At 56.0% G+C, this 16,337-nt stretch overlaps 1 protein-coding gene across 1 annotated transcript; it reads left to right on the top strand.

Moving 5' to 3' along the window:
- The first annotated feature begins 1,703 nt into the window (after window positions 1–1,703).
- CLU (clusterin) lies at window positions 1,704–16,137 on the top strand. Its single transcript, XM_026658328.2, has 9 exons — window positions 1,704–1,791; window positions 7,150–7,274; window positions 8,633–8,781; window positions 9,140–9,310; window positions 9,829–10,282; window positions 12,475–12,588; window positions 13,532–13,758; window positions 14,783–14,964; window positions 15,897–16,137. The coding sequence occupies exons 2-9, from the start codon at window positions 7,190–7,192 to the stop codon at window positions 15,901–15,903; spliced, it is 1,389 nt and encodes a 462-aa protein (XP_026514113.1). The 5' UTR covers window positions 1,704–1,791; window positions 7,150–7,189; the 3' UTR covers window positions 15,904–16,137.
- The last annotated feature ends 200 nt before the right edge of the window (window positions 16,138–16,337 follow it).

Raw genomic sequence — 16,337 nt, 5'->3', positions numbered from 1 at the left:
TACCCTGAACTGTGACTCAGATTCAGATTTTAAGGCCAGAAGGGACCATCATGACCATCTAATCTGACCTCCTGCACGTTGCAGGCCAGAGAACCTCATCCACCCACTCCTGTGATAGACCCACAACCTCTGGCTGGGTTACTGACATCCTCAAATCATGATGTCAAGACTTCCAGTTACAGAGAATCCACCATTTACACTAATTTAAACCTGCAAGTGACCCGTGCTCACACACAGAGGAAAGAAAAAAACAGCAACCAATCACTGCCAATCTGACTCCAAATACGGCGATCAGTCAGTCCCTGAGCATGTCTGCAAGACCCACCAGCCAGACCCCTAGGAAAGAATTCTCTGTAGTAGAAGAGCCCTTCGCATCTAATGTCCTATCTCTGGCCACTGGGGATTTTTGCTACCTGTCGCTGATGGGCCACATGCCATTGTAGGCAGTCTCATCATCCCCTCCCCTCTATCAAGCTGAGTCTTGAAGCCAGTTAGGTTTTTGCCCCCAGATCTTCCCTTGGAAGGCTGTTCCAGGACTTCACTCACCTGGGAATTAGCCACCCACCTCCTAAGGGCTGCTGTGCCATCACTTCTGTGTGTCCCGCCCCCCACACACACACCTTGCGTCTCTCAATACACAAGGGCAGGGAGCAGGGAGGGAGGAGCACAACTTACCAGCTAGCCCCAGGGAGCCGGGATCTGGCTGCACAAGATGTGGAGCGGGAGATACGCCTAGGGAGGTGATGCACACAGCAAAGAGAGGGCCAGGGGGAGCCACTGGGGACATTGGCTGGAGAGGCTATGGGAGGATGGAGGAGAAGGTTGTGGGTAGAGAAAGAAGGGAAGGGAGAAGAGAAGAGGTAGATGGTAGAGAGAGGCCTGAATGGGTTTGTGGTTAATGGAGGGAGGGCAGGACTCCTGGGTTCTATTTCCAGCTCTACCACTAACTCTGGGCCTCAGTTTCCCCCTTCCCAAAGGGGGATGCTCTTCCTGACCCATCTGTCCGGGGCGAAGGGGGCTGGAAGAAGGAGCACAGTGTAGCATCATCCCCGGTAACATATCCCTAGATGGCCAAACGGGCCAAGTCACTGCATGAGACCCCAGAACTAGACAGAGACCAGCAGCCGGAGACAGCGAATGGGCAGGCAAAGCTGAGCTCTGCAGGGGAGCAGGATCGGGCCCTTTAATCTCTCCTAAGGCACCTGTGGCAGAGGGAGGCAATCTGAGATCCTAGCTCCCGGCGAGGGGCAGGGTGGGAGAGGAAAGGAGCAGTGAAGTGCCTGGGGTTTCCCAGACCAGGGTATGGGGCGGGGGGGCTGCAAGCAGACCCAGTGCCTGTTACAGGCGGGGCCTTGAGCCCCACTGATCACTGCTGACCTGGGTGACCCCCAGGGGGCCGGGCAGGGCTGGCATGGATGGGGCAGGGCCTCAGGGGCACCCAAGTAGCTGGAGCAGACCAAGGCACCCGCCTGGACCCTGGCTCAGGTGGGACCCAGCCAGGAGCGCATTTATGGCGCTGCCAGAGAGTGTGTGGCGGGGGGAAGTGCCCTTCACCGCAGCCTCGCTCCAGCGGCCCCCGTCCGCCTGGGAGCCCCCGGGGAGGACGCAGCCCGGCCGTGCGCGGTGCAAGGGCGCCCACTGGCTGCCGCCGAGACGCAGGGGCCGGGCCGGGCCGGGCCGGCCCCTTTCCAGGCCGTTCTGCGGGCATGACTCAGAGCGCGGCGCGGGTATAAATACGGTGCCCAGCGCTGCGGTCCCCGCTTGTGCAGCGCAGGACGCGGAGCCGCAGAGGTGAGCCCCGCGGGGCTGCGCGGGGAGAGCTCGGGGGGCGGCTGGCTGGGGAGGGCTTGTTTCACCCCCGTACTTGTGCAAACTCCGCTGAGCGCCTGCAGCTGCCAATGCGCCCTGCCGGGGCGATGGGCAAAGCTCCGCGGGGCGCCGGGGCTGGAGCCGGAGGCTCCGGGTAAGGGGCGCTTCTCCAGCGTCCGGGGCAGGGCGCGCTCCTGGGGAGGGGAGAGAGACGGGCTAGGGGGTGTGGGGGATCCTGATCCGTCCTGGGTGGGTCCATGCAGCGATCCCTAGGGAAAGAGGGAGCCCTAGCTCACCCTGCCCGCCTGGGGAAAGGACCGGCACACCCCATTTCCACCTCAAAGCAGGGCTGGGCTTGCAAGGGCTCTCTGACAGATTGGTGGGTGTAACTAAGGCCTGTGCACTGCTTGGTCCAGTGGGATGGGGGCATTTAACTGTCCTGTGTCATTTCTCTCTTCTCCCCCCTCCCCCATGGGCTCCTTGCAAGGTGCTCTCAGCAGTGTCCCCTGTAGTTCCACCTTCTCTGCAGGTATGTAACCCAGGAGAATTCTCATGCTTCAGGGCTCCCCACCTGGGGTCAGGAGGGAATTCCTACATCTTGGCCAGTTCTGGGGCCTTGGGTGGGAATGGGCTGCCTGTGGACATGTCGTACTGGGCTACAGGCCCTAGTGATTTGCCATGTCCTGGCCATTTCTAGCTTTTCACTGGCATGTCTTGATTACGAAAGTGAGGTGCTAATAAACAATGTATGGGAGAGAATGCCTGACTGTGAAAGAGTGATGCAGTTAGTGGCTCTCGGCATTTGATTGGTTCTCGTAAGCAGACCATTGGCCTGGCAAACCTGGGAACTTGGCCTCCAGGAGTTCCCAGTGCCGGATGCTTCAAAGGAAGGTGAAATTAGCCGTAGTGCACTAGGCCACTTGTGCAATGCAGTGAGGGACACCATGTTGCTGCCACTGACGGTTTTATTGCAGGTCTTGTGATAGTTGGTGTTTTCTTTCAAAACCCCAGCGAGTCACAGCCCGGCTTTCCTTTTACAAAGTTCACGTCTCGCTCTCCTAGGTGCAGAGAAGCTTGACAACGGGACCTCGGCTAGAGGCCTGGAAGGCCAATTAAAAAAATCCAGCTTCTGTTTTTGTTTTTTAATCTCCAGATTTTTTGTTTTGTTTTAGACCAATCTCTTGGGGCTCTGACTCAGGGTATTTAAACATTGGGAAAATAACCACAATGCACCTCACCAATTGAGCAATGCGGGGGAGGGGGGGGAGAATAACCACAATGCACCTGGCTAGTTGCCTAGTGTGGGGGTGGGGCATGCATGGCTGTTTTGGGGGGGAATCGGTCAAAACCAGGAGTAGTTCCATAGCAGCGCCTGGTGTGGGGAGCCTGCGCTGATGGGGAGTGGGAGTTCAAGGTAACGGCAAAATGCTCTCTGACCCCAACACTGTACAGCTACGGTGCTGTCCGTGAAGCGATTGCTCTGTAGGGAGGGGGGCCCCACAGGGAATATTGTTCCCCCTCCTAAGCCATATTGAAGATATTTACGTGGGACCCATGGAGCGCCGGGGTAATGCCCAGGGCTGCAGTCAGGTTGTGGCTTAGATCACAAGCGAGATGAGTCTCCAATCTTATCCTAACCCCCAGTAGGTGCTGGACAACTTCAGATGAAAACTACCCCCCAGTTCAGCAGGGTTGTCGGTCTCTGTTTCACTCAGGACTGCAGCATCAGAGCTGTGCGTGCAAAGGCCGGGCCTGGAATAGCAGGGGGCTGTGGGTCAGGATTGGGAGGGGGGGCTGTCTACAGAGCTGTCTCAGGGAGCTGAGGACTGGAATAGCAGGGGGCTGTGGGGTCAGGATTGGGGGGCATCTGCAGCACTGTGGGGAGCACAGGCTGGATTAATGGGGTAGCTTCATTCCTTCACTTTCTATGGCTCTAAATAACCCTGGAGCCCATTGCACTGGACAAGTTCTGATTGCCCTGGCTTGCTTTGTGTTTCTTTCCTTGCCCTCCTGTCCAGTCCCCCCCTCCCTGGGAGAGCTGCTACTTCCCAGCTACACCCCCGGACTCCTACACTTCCCTCTGTCTCCCCCTCGGTTGCCATGCGGCTCCTGCTGCTCACTCCGATTGATCCCGCTGCCTCTGGCCTGAGGGATCTGGTGTCTCTGGCAAGGTCGTTCAGCATCTTGTTATCACTTTGGCGTCATTTGCTTGGGCTGGGTCCAGCCCCAACGCAGAGCTGGAGCTAAACCCAGTCTGGGTGGCGCCCCCCCTTCCCCAGTGCTACTGGTAAATGGGGTCGCCTGTGCAGAATTTTGCTTGACGAGGGACTCTGCATTGATTCCTGCTGTCGCCAGATGTGAAAATCCCCAGCCCCTGTCCCCTGTAAAAGCCAAAGGCTTAATTCAAAGCCTCCCCTGCTGCCTAGGACTGAAAGGGAAGCCCAGGGAGGCAATGACAATGCAGTGAAGTGCGTGCTATCTGCTGAACTGTGAGGCAGTGTCATTCAGTGGCTACAGCACGGAGCTAGAGGCAGGAGACCTGTGCTCTAACAGCTCTCCACCTGATGTGTGGCCTGTGCCTCAGTTTCCCCAGCCGCTGCATGGGGATCATGCTACCAGCCCATCTTTGAGATCTGCTGATCAGAGGTCCTGATCGTTCACTTTATTTCTGCTGATGGTCTCTACTCTCCCGGTGTCTGACGCACTTGCCCCTATTGTATTTGGCAGCGGGTGCTACGCTCGAAGGCAAACCTTTCTGGCGTCTCGTTCCAGCAAACGCGCTAGCTGGGCTCTCGCCTGTGGAGGAAAACGTTCATGTTCTTTCCTGGCTGGAAAGCACAGGAAGCTTTGCTTCGCCTCGAGGGCGCCAGGTGTTCTGTTGCGCACCCTGGGCTTGTTGGCTTGCAATCCAGCTGGGTTTGGGGCGTACCAAAGCAAGGGCTGAGCGATGGGCTGAGCCAGCGTCCCGCGCAGCTGTAGCGAATTGGAGATGGCAGAGATGGGCCTCTGCGGATCAGGTTTTTTTCTCCTACTTTATTCTCTAGCTTCTGGCAGGATTTGACTGAGCCGCTCACGAACACTGCGGGCGAGAAATCTGAGGCAGCCGGGCCCCAGACTCCCCCCAAGCCCATGCCAACCGTGCTGTGATTCACCGGCCTGTCGGGAAAGAGCCCGCCCCCAAAAGCAGGGCTGGAACTGGTTGTCCTCCAGCTGCTCGCAACATGGGTTGGGGGCTCTTATGTAAGACCTTCCATTTGCTGCACAATAGACGTGCCCAGACATCAGGTCTTGGCATCCGCTCCCGGCCTGAGTTCAGGGCTGCGGTAGCTCCCCCTGGCCAGAAATTCGTGGGCATTTGGGTCACAGCGGGGCCACCAGGGCCTTGTGCATGTATAAATAAGCAGAGACCCCTGCGGGGGGGCCGAGTCATTCAAATGAGTCACAGCTCATTTTTCTCCTGTGGTTTGGTTTTGGTTCTCAGGGCAAAGCTCTGCTAAGCCATCCTAATTCTGAGCTACAGCATGGCTTGCTCGTGGTTGGAGCAGTCACTGTTCAGTCCTCGTTTATTCAGTCCTCTTGCTTTGAGCTCTGTGGGTTCACTCGAATCCGGGACTCCTGGGGTGCAGACCCTACTCTGCCTGTGCCCAAAGAGCAGTCTCCCCTGAGTCTAGAACAGCCCTACTCCCCCCATGAGCATTACTTCATGTTCCCAGTCCAGACACCCACCCCAGCGAGTCTCTGATGTGGCTGGGATAGAGCTAGAGATGGAGCTGGATCCGAACACCTCAGACTGCTGAGCGCTCAGAATCTAGATCCTATTTTTCCAGCTTGCTGATATCAAAATCCCTCCCCAAAGGGTCACTAGCAGGATAGAACCTGGGGCCTTCAGCACAAAAACCATGGATGTTAAGCTAAATGAGTAACTCCATAAGCTGTAGCAGTAGTAGGCTCTTACCTCCAGGGCTGGTTCACACAGAGGCTATCAGAGATGCTGAACCGGTGGGTTAAACAATCACTTCAATACATGGATTTATCCAGGGTCAGTGCTGGGCATAGCCATGGTGCTAGAGGGATAAACCGGCTGCTGTAATATGTAGCACTTAAAGGCATGATGCTTTCATGGTGCTTCCCAAACACCTGTGTGAGGTAAACTCTCTGCCTTCCACTGTAGTGTGGGGATAAGTGACATGCCCATGGCCATGACAGGAGCATGGGTCAGAGCAGAAGTTAGAGCTTAGTTCTTCCTGGATCCCAGGCCTCTGGTCAGGCTGGTGGAGTTTGGCTCTTGTTAAATCCCAGACCATTTTTGGCCCCGTATCTTGAATGCGTTTCTCTCTCGGGCATCTGGGCTGGAGCAGCCTGTTGTATTCACTTAAATGCAATGCAAGGGCTAAAGCTGTCAACATAACTAGTCACCGTCCAGTGTTCAACAAGGCTGGGGGGTTGCTATACAGAGACGTCAGCCTGCTTAGCACCGTGGCAAACCCACCAGTAATTTTATTTTTTTAAACCGTTAAAGCATTTCAAATGTAAAGTAGCGAGTCAGGCTTTCCTTTGAACAACATCCCTTGTTCCTTTTAGCTGGAGACCATTTTTAGAAGGAAAAGCCCCCAGTTTTGCAGTCTTTGACGGTATCAAAGATGATGATCACTCCCATGGCAGATGGTGGTTGGGACACGTCTGGAGGTGGCGATCTCACCTGGGTTGCTCTCTGGCCTGTTCTGGCCAGGACATCTCTCCGGGGGAGGCTGAAGAAGGCCTAGGGGATGGTGGGGTGCCAGTTGGGATGGGGAAGCTTGCTGGAGTAGCTGGTCGTCTTTATTTTTCTTGTTCTTTTGTACTTTTTCCCCATTCAACTATTTTTCTTTTAATCCTAGAATCTCAGGGTTGGAAGGGACCTCAGGAGGTATCTAGTCCAACCCCCTGCTCAAAGCAGGACCAACCCCCAACTAAATCATCCCAGCCAGGGCTTTGTCAAGCCTGACCAAAAGCTTTAAGGACCCCAAAAGCGAGTGATGGGCAGAATAGCCCACCCCCCCTCATTATTTTGTCCATGAATTAGGCCTAACCTCCGACCTACTGATTTCTGGCTCTAGGTCCTGTTTTCTAACCAGCATAGTTGCAACACTGTCCTTGAATCAGATCAACTGGCCTTTTTGTTTAGATTCATTCAGTCGCTCTGTCTCCTTGTACCTTGTCCCGGCACCATTTGTCCTTTGAGGTTATTGTAACGCCTAGGAGCGTCCACGTACTTGTGCGTGGGTAGATCTGTAGGCCCCGTCGGTACAACGTGCCCTCGGCCTGGGGGAGCCTGTCTGATTTCTCCTCCCTGTCTTTCAGGCCTGCACACGACCTTGGAGTTTGCTAGGAGGTGAGGAAGATGACGCTGCTGCTGCTCTCGCTGCTGGGGCTCCTGCTGTCCTGGGAGGAAGGCCAGGCCCTGGTTCCTCCCAATGAATTGCAACGTAAGTGGCGTTGGGGAGGCTCCATGCGCCGGGGCGGAAACTCCCCGGGTGGCTGAGGCTGGTGGGATCGGCACACGCGGAGTAATACGGGATACACTGCGCCGTGGACTGCATGACGCTCCGCTGCAGGGCCAGGCAGGCTGTTACAGGGATCAGTTTGTGATTTGTGCCCTGTGCTCCAGCTGATGGGTGCCTCGCCAGCCACTGACCACGGCTGTTACTTGGGCTTTGCTGCTAGGCGTTGCTTCTAGGACCGCCCCCCAAAAGCAGGTCTATTTATCTATGGCTCCCATCACCATTGTACTGACCGCCTGTAAGAGTCAGGGGAGCAGCATGTGTATGGGGGGGAGGTACCCCAGCAGGTATGGGGGGCTAACTTGGCGTGTGGGGCCCCGGTGTTGTGTGGGACGAACAGGGGAGGGGGCTAGGCTGATGTGGGTTTAGATCTGAAACATGGCAAACCTCCAGGCTTTTGGCTGACTTCCTTTGGATCAGGCTGGAAAGAACCTGGAAACTGGGCGCAAGAGCCCCCAGGAACCAAAACAAAAGATCTGGGATGGACCGAGTCAGTTTACTGAGGGCCGTGGTGGATTCTCTGTCAGTGACGGTTTTTTAAATCAAGACTGGATGTTTTTCTTAAAGCTCTGCTCTAGGAATTATTGGGGGGCTGTTTTCTCTCTTGTGCTGTACAGGAGATCACATGGTCCCTTCTGGCCTGGGGATCTAGGAATCTGTGGTCCAAACCCCCTGAGGCCAGGTCCTCCAAGCCCTGGGGAAATCTGGATCTGGGGCTGGGTGATGTGGATCAGGCCCATCTAAACAAACTTCCCCCCGAAGTTCCTGGCATCAGGAGTGTCTTGGGTCCAAGCCAGATGCTTGCATCGTGAGATCATTTCTCCCACAGCTCCCCGCCAGGTGACACCGCACAAGTATCGTCTCTTCAGGGTTTGCTAGGTGGGGTCCTGTGGAAAATGGCACACCTGAGTAGCAGACCTGAGAGCAGGCTGTCACGGCTCAGAGGGGAGTGGGTGGGATCAGTCTTTACTCTAGATCTTTGGCACCAAAATTCAGTTGTTGGCTACCTTGCTCTGGCACGGTCCCAGCCCAAATCTAAGCAAGGTTCGGGCCTCAGTGGCCTGAGAACGGAGCTGGGCAAATGAGAAGTTTGTGTGACATTTCAGCTGAATTGGATTTGACCCTTTTTTGGGCAAATAGGCTTCGGAGACCCAAATATTTGGGTGGGGAAGATGGTGTTTGTGGAGTCTGGGTGGCCATCTTGGAAGAGGTGTCCTCCGCAGAAGACCATCTTAGCATCGCTCTCCTGAGACAATTAACTTCTCCCCCCCGCCCCCCTTCAGAAATGTCTGTAGCCGGGAGCAAATACATAGACACCGAGATCGAGAATGCCATCAACGGGGTGAAGCAGATGAAAAGCCTCATGGACAAAACCAGCAAAGACCACCAGGAGATCCTGACCACGCTGGAGGAGACCAAGCAGAAGAAAGAGGTGAGCAAATGGCAGGAACGCAGGCAGGAGACTGTCCCTGCAAAGCTTTTCGCTGAATCTCACCGTGATTTGGGCCATGGGGGCCTGACGCTCACGTGGAACATGGCAAAATGCTTCTAAAATGGCCATGTCACTTATCCCCTCTGCGTTGGGAGCTGGGGGACAATCTCTAATGAATCCACAGCCCCCCCTGAGGTTCCTTAGGTGGTGGGCTTCCCATGCTCTTCCTGGCAAGAGTGGGGCTAGAACTCTGATTCGCCTGCTCTAAAGACCCAGGCCCCTGCCTCTTGAGCGAAGGGAGAATCCCCATGAGTGGCCCAGCCCCTCACAGTCCTGGTTTTAACACCTTCGCTTCCAGCAAGCCATGCAACTAGCCAAGGAAACGGAGAAGAAGCTGACCGAGAAGCCGGATGTGTGCAATGAGACCATGCTGGCCCTGTGGGAGGAATGCAAGCCTTGCCTGAAGCAGACCTGCATGAGGTTCTATTCCAGGACGTGCAGGAGCGGCTCGGGCCTGGTTGGCCGGCAGGTGAGTGAGCTGTTTGGTCTAGGTCCTTCTCTGGCGCTCGGCATCGTGGTATAGGAGAGCCGGGACCTCTTTCCACCAGGGTGTGGGATGCTGTGAAAGATCAGCAGGGCTTGTATGGGAGAGTGGGCTAGCATGTGATGTGGCTGAGGATGGAGCCTGTAGGGCTCGGTGGTGCCAGTGCGTTCGTGGTCGACTTCTTCAATGGCTCCGACTCTGAGATGGACAGACTGCACTGCGGGGAGAGGGGGCTCTAGCCTTGATTGTCTCGCAGCCTCTGGAGAGCCAACAGGAATTAACTGCCGGTCATTGTCCACCACATCTTCCATATGGATGTGGGTCCACAGCACAGGTTCCCCGGGGCCCGAAGCGGTCACTGACTCGGCCCCGTTGAGGCAGCAGGGAGCGGGTCTCCCTGCGATGCAGCAGCATGGGCCCCAATTCTGGGTAGGGTGGGTGATGGGTGGGTCTGCAGAGGCCTGCCCAGCTCACCATGTCCTGTCCCTGCCTTGCTCTGGTAGCTGGAGGAGTTCCTGAACCACTCCTCCCCCGTCTCCATCTGGATGAACGGCGAGCGCATTGACTCCCTGCTGGAGGAGGACCAGCAGCAGGGCCGCTGGCTGGAGGACCTGGAGGAGCGCTACAGCCTAGTGGAGGACAGCGTGGACGACCTGTTCCAGGAGAGCACGCGGGCCTACAGCCGCATGGCCCCATTCTTCCGCTCACCCTTCGCAGGGGGCTCCCGCAGGGCCATGCACGCCCCCTTCCGCTTCCGTTTCCCCTACTCAAACGCCAGGGTGGTCCGGGACACGCACCCCTTCTTCTCCCCACCCCGGCACCACGGCTTCCACCACCTCTTCGGGCCGCTCTTCGAGATGACCCAGCGCATGTTCGAGGGAGCCCAGAAGGCCATGGAGCAGGATGGCCAGTGGTTCGAAGGCAGCCAGGACCCCCTGCTGGGAGGGTCCACCACAGGTGGGGGATATTCAAGGGCCTCGAGGGGCAGATCCAGCTGAGCTGGTGGGTGGTAATGACCAGAGCCAGAGCCCTGCCCCCAGGCACACGCTAGTCACCGGGGGGAGTCCAGAAGGAACGGGTATCACTTATCCAGCACTAGCCTTGTTCCCAAGGCACTTTTTTAAATAGTGAGGGTGGTTAACCCTTGGAACAGCTCATCTAGGGATGGGCAGGAGGATTATTCGTCACTGGCCATTTTTAAATCCAGATTGGATGTTCTTCTAAAAGATCTGCCCTAGTTCAGACCGGAACTAACTCAGGGCAGTCCTATGGCCGGTGTCTACAGGAGGTCAGAGTAGGTGATCACAGTGGTTCCTTCTGGCCTTAATCTGTGGTGTCTCCCCCCTCTGGCCCCAGAGAAGGCCTCCACCCTGGGGACTCAATCTGGTTCCCTGGCCCCACAGCTGGACACCTTGGCAGAGCCCGAGGTAGAGCTAGTGGGAAACTTTTCCAACCAAATGTTTGGGTTCAGTGAAGGGGGGAGGGGGGACTTTCTGTGTTGATTTTAGCAAAGTTTTTAGTTGAAAAACTATGGGGGGGGAGATTCGGGAAAGGGTTTTGCTATGGTCGGTCGAAACCTTCCATCCTGACGCTTTCGGGTTGGGACGTTTTTGACTTGTCTTGAAATTTGTTTATTCTGTATGTTCTTCCCCTCCCTCCCCCCCCCCCCCAAAAAAGTCTAAATTGATCCCAAACTAACTTTTTTATTTTGGAAAAATTCCATTTTGAGGGAAACTTCAAACAAAGTTGTTTTTTTGTTTGTTTTGTTTTTTGTCTCGGGTTGGGAAAAAAAATGTTGAAATCCTGGAATTTCCCGCAACATGGAATGTCCGGTTTCCACCCAGCTCCAGTCCCTGGACTGAGCAAGCTCAAGACAGAGTCTCCCCCCCGCCCCCATCCTGTTATACTTTCAGCAGTGGTCAAAGCAGAGTGAAACAGCAGGGGGAGCTGCAGCATCCGAGTTCGCTCCCATCTGCTGTTAACCAAGGCGGAGGAGCCGTCTTCCTCCACCCTTGCTCTGATCCCTGGATTTATTTTGCAAGGCAGCAGCTCTCTCATGGAATGAGAAGGACACTGGTCCGCTTTCTGCTGAGCAGTGGGGTGGCCGTTCTGGTTCAAAGCACCAGTTGAGGAAACTACACGAGATGCCCCTGAATTCCATGACGGAGGTTTGCTCTTGTGATCCGAGCACAGGGTGGCGAGTGGGGGGAACGCTGGCTTCTGCTCCAGCACTGGGCAAGTCGCTTTGTCTCTGCCTCGTGTTCCCTAGCCATAGAGTGGGTCTGACTCTGACAAATCCGTGGCTACCTAGGGCTCAGATTGCCTTTATGCTGCACTCTGGCCACTGGGAAGTTTGCAGCCAAGCTAGAACCTGGAACCTCACGTTCCAGATAAAAACACAGGCCCTGGCCATTTGAGCTAAAGGGGACGCTCTGTGGGCTCATAGAAGCACAAGGCCTATGACACAGATGGGCAGCTCTGATTCTGTCCAGTAGAGGGCAGTGCTGGTCGTCTCTCCTCCCTCACACGGGTGGGCGAGACTGGATTAGTTAATGTATTAATAGGCTGAAGATGAAAGGTGCTCTAAATAGAATTCCAGTGGTATTGTTATGTCTTCCCTCCAGGAGCCATGCGAGGATGTATTGCCTCATCCCGGCTTGGCTTGAAAGCAATCGCAGGAGCATTTTCAAGCCTCGTAGAATAAATAGTCAGGGCCAGGGAATTATGGCAAAAGCAGTCTGAAGCTTATGTACACTCCTAAGTAGGTGATTCACAAGCTCTTGAATCATTTGCCAGACTTGATAGGAATAACAGGACAGACTATATAACCTTAAATTCTTGTGCGGGTGTCTTAGGGATTAAGACTCCAGGGTCTAGTTAATTGCTCTATTTCCCTGGTTCTGAATGGCTGCAGTATTCGGTTTCCCATCCTGAGCTGTTGTGCTCTGTTAAACAGCTGCCACACTCCACCCCAGAAGCAACTGCATTTCAGTGGGGCGGGAAGGCTTTACTGTCTACATGACTAGTACTTTGTAAAGAGCATTGGAGTGCAAGGTGCTGTACGAATGCACGAGAGCTGGTGCATCTTGCCCGTGCTGAGAAGGAAAGCTATACCTCTGTGGTGTCTCCTCCCTCCCCCACCCCCTCAGAGACTCGCAACTCCAGCGATGACCGCATGGTGTGCCGGGAAATCCGCCGCAATTCTGCTGGCTGCCTGAAGATGAAGGATAAGTGTGAAAAATGCCAGGAAATTCTGTCTGTAGGTGAGCGAAGGAGACCAGTATAACCAGGGGCTGGTAACAGCCTGTAGTTTCATAGATAAACACCCCACAGGGGGAGTAGAACCTGCGTCCTCTATTTCCATCCCTGCTGGTGAGCGCCTTTCACCGGCACTGGGGCTTCTCACCCCTCTTGGGTAAGACAAATGGGGTCTTCTCTAGATGTGATTTCCCCCCCATCCCCCCAGCAGGGGGCAGTGTTGCATCTCTTCCCCCCCCCATATGTATTTTGTGTTCCTAGATTAGGCAATTTCGGTGCAGAATATCGCACGCTTCAGTACTGCTCCAATGTGTAACCAGCATTTAGGCCCACGCAGATCCAGGACCAGGTTCTCGGCGTTGTAAACTGGCGCAGCTCCATTGGAGTCAGGCCAGTCGACACCTCCTCAGAGCTGGCCATAGACCTAAGTTACCACCCACGAGTAACATGGAGGGGAATGGAAGGGGAGACAGTCTGCACCAGGCCCCCAGGCCTCGATCAGCGGAGCAGCCTGTGGTTCTGAGAACCAAGTGGCAGCTGGCTGGCTGCGGGTTTAGTGGTGGGGCGATGGGGTGTGAGTGGACTCGGGTGGTGACTGCATGCTGTTAACCTCCCCACCCCGAGTTAGCCGGCAGAGGAGCAGGGCTGGAGGGGTTGGTGCTGTTAGGGGAGATGTTATGTCCTAACACCAGCAGTGACACGGGTTGGTTTGGCTTTGCTGGTGGAGAAACCGAGGGCTGACAAAGCCAAGGAGCCAGAGTCCCCACTCGATCCCTTGGGGATTTGGGGGGAGGGGGGGTCTCCACGGGGTTTAGACCCACTGTCAGGGCAATGGGCAGGGAGCCAGGTGTCCTGCTGCCCTCCTGCTTTCAGGGATCCTGGCAAGTCCATCTTTGACCCCTTCTTGTGTTTATAATGCCCTCTCCTCCTCCTTCCCCCGGGTTGAAGACTGCTCCCGGACGGACCCGGCCCAGAGCCAGCTGCGGGAGCAGTTCGAGGACGCCCTGCGCCTGGCGGAGCGCTTCACCCGCAAGTATGACGAGCTGCTGAGGACCTTCCAGGAGGAGATGCTCAACACCTCCAGCCTCCTGGACCAGCTCAACCAGCAGTTCGGCTGGGTGTCCCGCCTGGCCAACCTCACCCAGAACGGCGACGGCATGCTGCAGGTCACCACGGTGGGTCCCCACTGCCCTTCCTGCGCTGCTTGGGGGGGGGCACCCGAGAGAGGGTGGGGGGCACCAAGATGGAGCCATGGGCTACTAAGATCTGATTCCCACGCCGTCCCCCGATTTCCCTCCGCTGGCCCATGGGGCACTTCCTGTTGGTCTCCGGAGAGCCAGTGGGCATGTGACACTCGCTCTTCGTGACAGAGCCTGGACTGGAGGCAGCTGACGGCCAGGAGGGACCAGCTGTGGGGCAGAGCAGGGGGCTGGGAGACGTTGCCCAGAGGAGCAGGGGCAGAGGGGAATGGGGCAGCAGGGGCTGGGGAGAAGAGAAGAGGAGTGGGGTGGGAGCATGCTCCCAGGCCAGCAGGACTAGGGGGCAGGGAGGCCCATTGGAGCCTGACATTGGGTGCGACCCAATTGGCACCAGCTGGTGCCACCCAAATGAATGAGACATCAAAGCCCATTGGGAAACAGACATCTGAGTGGCTCTGCTGCCAAGACTGGTCCATTCCCCACAGCTCCCCCCCGCTATATCCCCCACCCCGTGGATCCTGCGTCATGCTGCCCGTGCGCCCAGCTGGGCATGGAGCTCCTGAGTTTGGCTTGGCTGCCAGCGCTGGCTCCCATACCCCCCCCCCCCCCGTCCCCCCCCTGGAATAGCAGAGAGCTGGAAAGAGGCAAAGTGGGTCAGGAGCGGGATGTGTATAATCGGGCAATTGTCTCTGGGACAAAAGTGCTGCTCTGCCCTGACAGCCTCTCGCAAGCCTTTGAGCCGTACCGTGGCAGCTGCAGGCAGGGGCACAGGTCGGTCACTCAGGACTGCTGCCGCCGGCCCTGTGAATGGAGTCCACCATGCGTCAGGGGCCTGGGCTGGACTAGAATCAGGGAGGCTGCAGGTCAGGAGTGAGGGGTCCTGGTAGAGCTGGTGGAGCTCAGGGCTGGACGGGCAGGGATGGGATTCAAGGGCACCAGTAGAGCTCTCAAGTTGCCCATCCCCTGGTGCTACCAGGCTCCTCCCCGCTTCCTCCCCTAGGTGCTTTCCAAGACCCCCAGCCGCAAGGACTCCTCCAGACCTTCTGACACGCAGGTGACTGTGCAGCTCTTCGACTCGGACCCGCTGGCCCTGACTGTGCCGGGTGAGATCCCCTGGGACGACCCCAAGTTCATGGAGGTGGTGGCAGATGAGGCTCTGAAGCGCTACAAGCAGAATACCATGTGAGTTCGCAGCCCCGGCACGTAGGCTCCCAGCCCGGAGCAGCCGCCGAGAGCTGAAAAGCCTTGCTTAGGCCATAGTGCTTTGGGGTGTTAGCGTGTCAGAGCTCGTAAGCTAAGCAGGGTCAGACGTCCTCTCCCCTAAAATCCTTCCCCCAGTCTCAACAGCTATAGGCGGCTGCTTCTCCCATTCCCACCCTATGTTGTATAGTGCCGCTGTGTTCCACTCCAGAAATGGTTGCATTTCAGGGGCGGGTGGGCAGAGGTTTGCAACTGTTAAGTTCATAAATGACCTTGGGATGGAAAAGGCCAGAGAAATAACCAATCGCCATCAAAAGGAACCCTGCTCATCCCCGGAGTGCTCTGATCCAACCTCCCCATTACTCACTTGTACTGGGCTGATTTATATTATTTGTATTTCGCACTGCACAAGCCCACCCCTGCCCTAAAGAGCTCGTGCTCTAAATAGACAAGATAAAAGATGAGGGGGAAGGAAGGAAATATTCTGCTTTGTAGCTGGGGAAACTGAGGCAGACTCAATGACTTGCCCATAGAATCAAGGGACCATGAGAGGTCATCTAGTCCAGTCCCCTGCACTCATGGCAGGACTAAGCTTTATCAGACTATCCCTGAAAAGTGTCTGTCAAACCTGCTCTTAAAACCCTCCAATGATGGAGATTCTAGAGTTTATTCCTGGGCAATTTATTCCAGTGTGTAGCTATGGAGCCTGTAGCAGAACTGGGATTTGAACCTAGGGCTGAGCCCCAGACTAGGGTCTTTATCAACAGGCAAACTCTCCTCTGAGGAGGATCTCCTCAGGGCAGTGATCTGGTTTCCTTAGCCCTCTCCTGGCCCCACACCACCCTACACACTACTCCGCTGCCCTATAACCTGTGCTGTGATAAACTCCATGCACCATCTCTTCTTTCCACCAGCGAGTGATGCCCTCGTCTGCCCTGATCCTCAGTCTCGTCTTCGGAAGAGATAAGCCATAGCCTTCAGCGACGCCCTGCTCCATGCTGCATAGACCCCCTAGCGCTGCGGAGAAGCCCTCGGCCTGGCACGCAGCCCTGATTCGCTGTCTGCGCTAGTAGGTTAAACACTGTACTGCCTGCACTTTGCTGCTGGGTTGTAGGGACCCAAAAGGAGAAATAAAATTAGATCCGACATGGAGAAGCTGGCCTGGCTTGGTGTGGTTTATTGGCTCGGCCTCTGCAACCAAAAAGGCAGAAGGAGCAGGTGGGGGAGGGAAACGTGGTGATTCTGTAGTGTCTGAAGGAGGCTGCAGGTGAGGTGGGCTCTAGAGGGTATTCCAACCCCCTGGCCCATATCAGTGTAGTTATTACTCCAACATATAGCCTATACTCTCAGCCCAG

Source organism: Terrapene carolina, unplaced genomic scaffold, assembly GCF_002925995.2.
Source record: "Terrapene carolina triunguis isolate 2854851 unplaced genomic scaffold, T_m_triunguis-2.0 Scaffold427, whole genome shotgun sequence".
NCBI lineage: Eukaryota > Metazoa > Chordata > Testudines > Emydidae > Terrapene > Terrapene triunguis.
This window is presented reverse-complemented; position numbering and strand designations above follow the sequence as displayed.

Bases quoted from the DNA above. Each gene is read 5' to 3' on its own strand.
- CLU (XM_026658328.2), top strand. From the start codon at position 7,190: ATGACGCTGCTGCTGCTCTCGCTGCTGGGGCTCCTGCTGTCCTGGGAG. The intron at 12,589-13,531 runs GTGAGCGAAGGA...CCCGGGTTGAAG, and splicing joins CCAGGAAATTCTGTCTGTAG to ACTGCTCCCGGACGGACCCG. The intron at 13,759-14,782 runs GTGGGTCCCCAC...TTCCTCCCCTAG, and splicing joins GCATGCTGCAGGTCACCACG to GTGCTTTCCAAGACCCCCAG.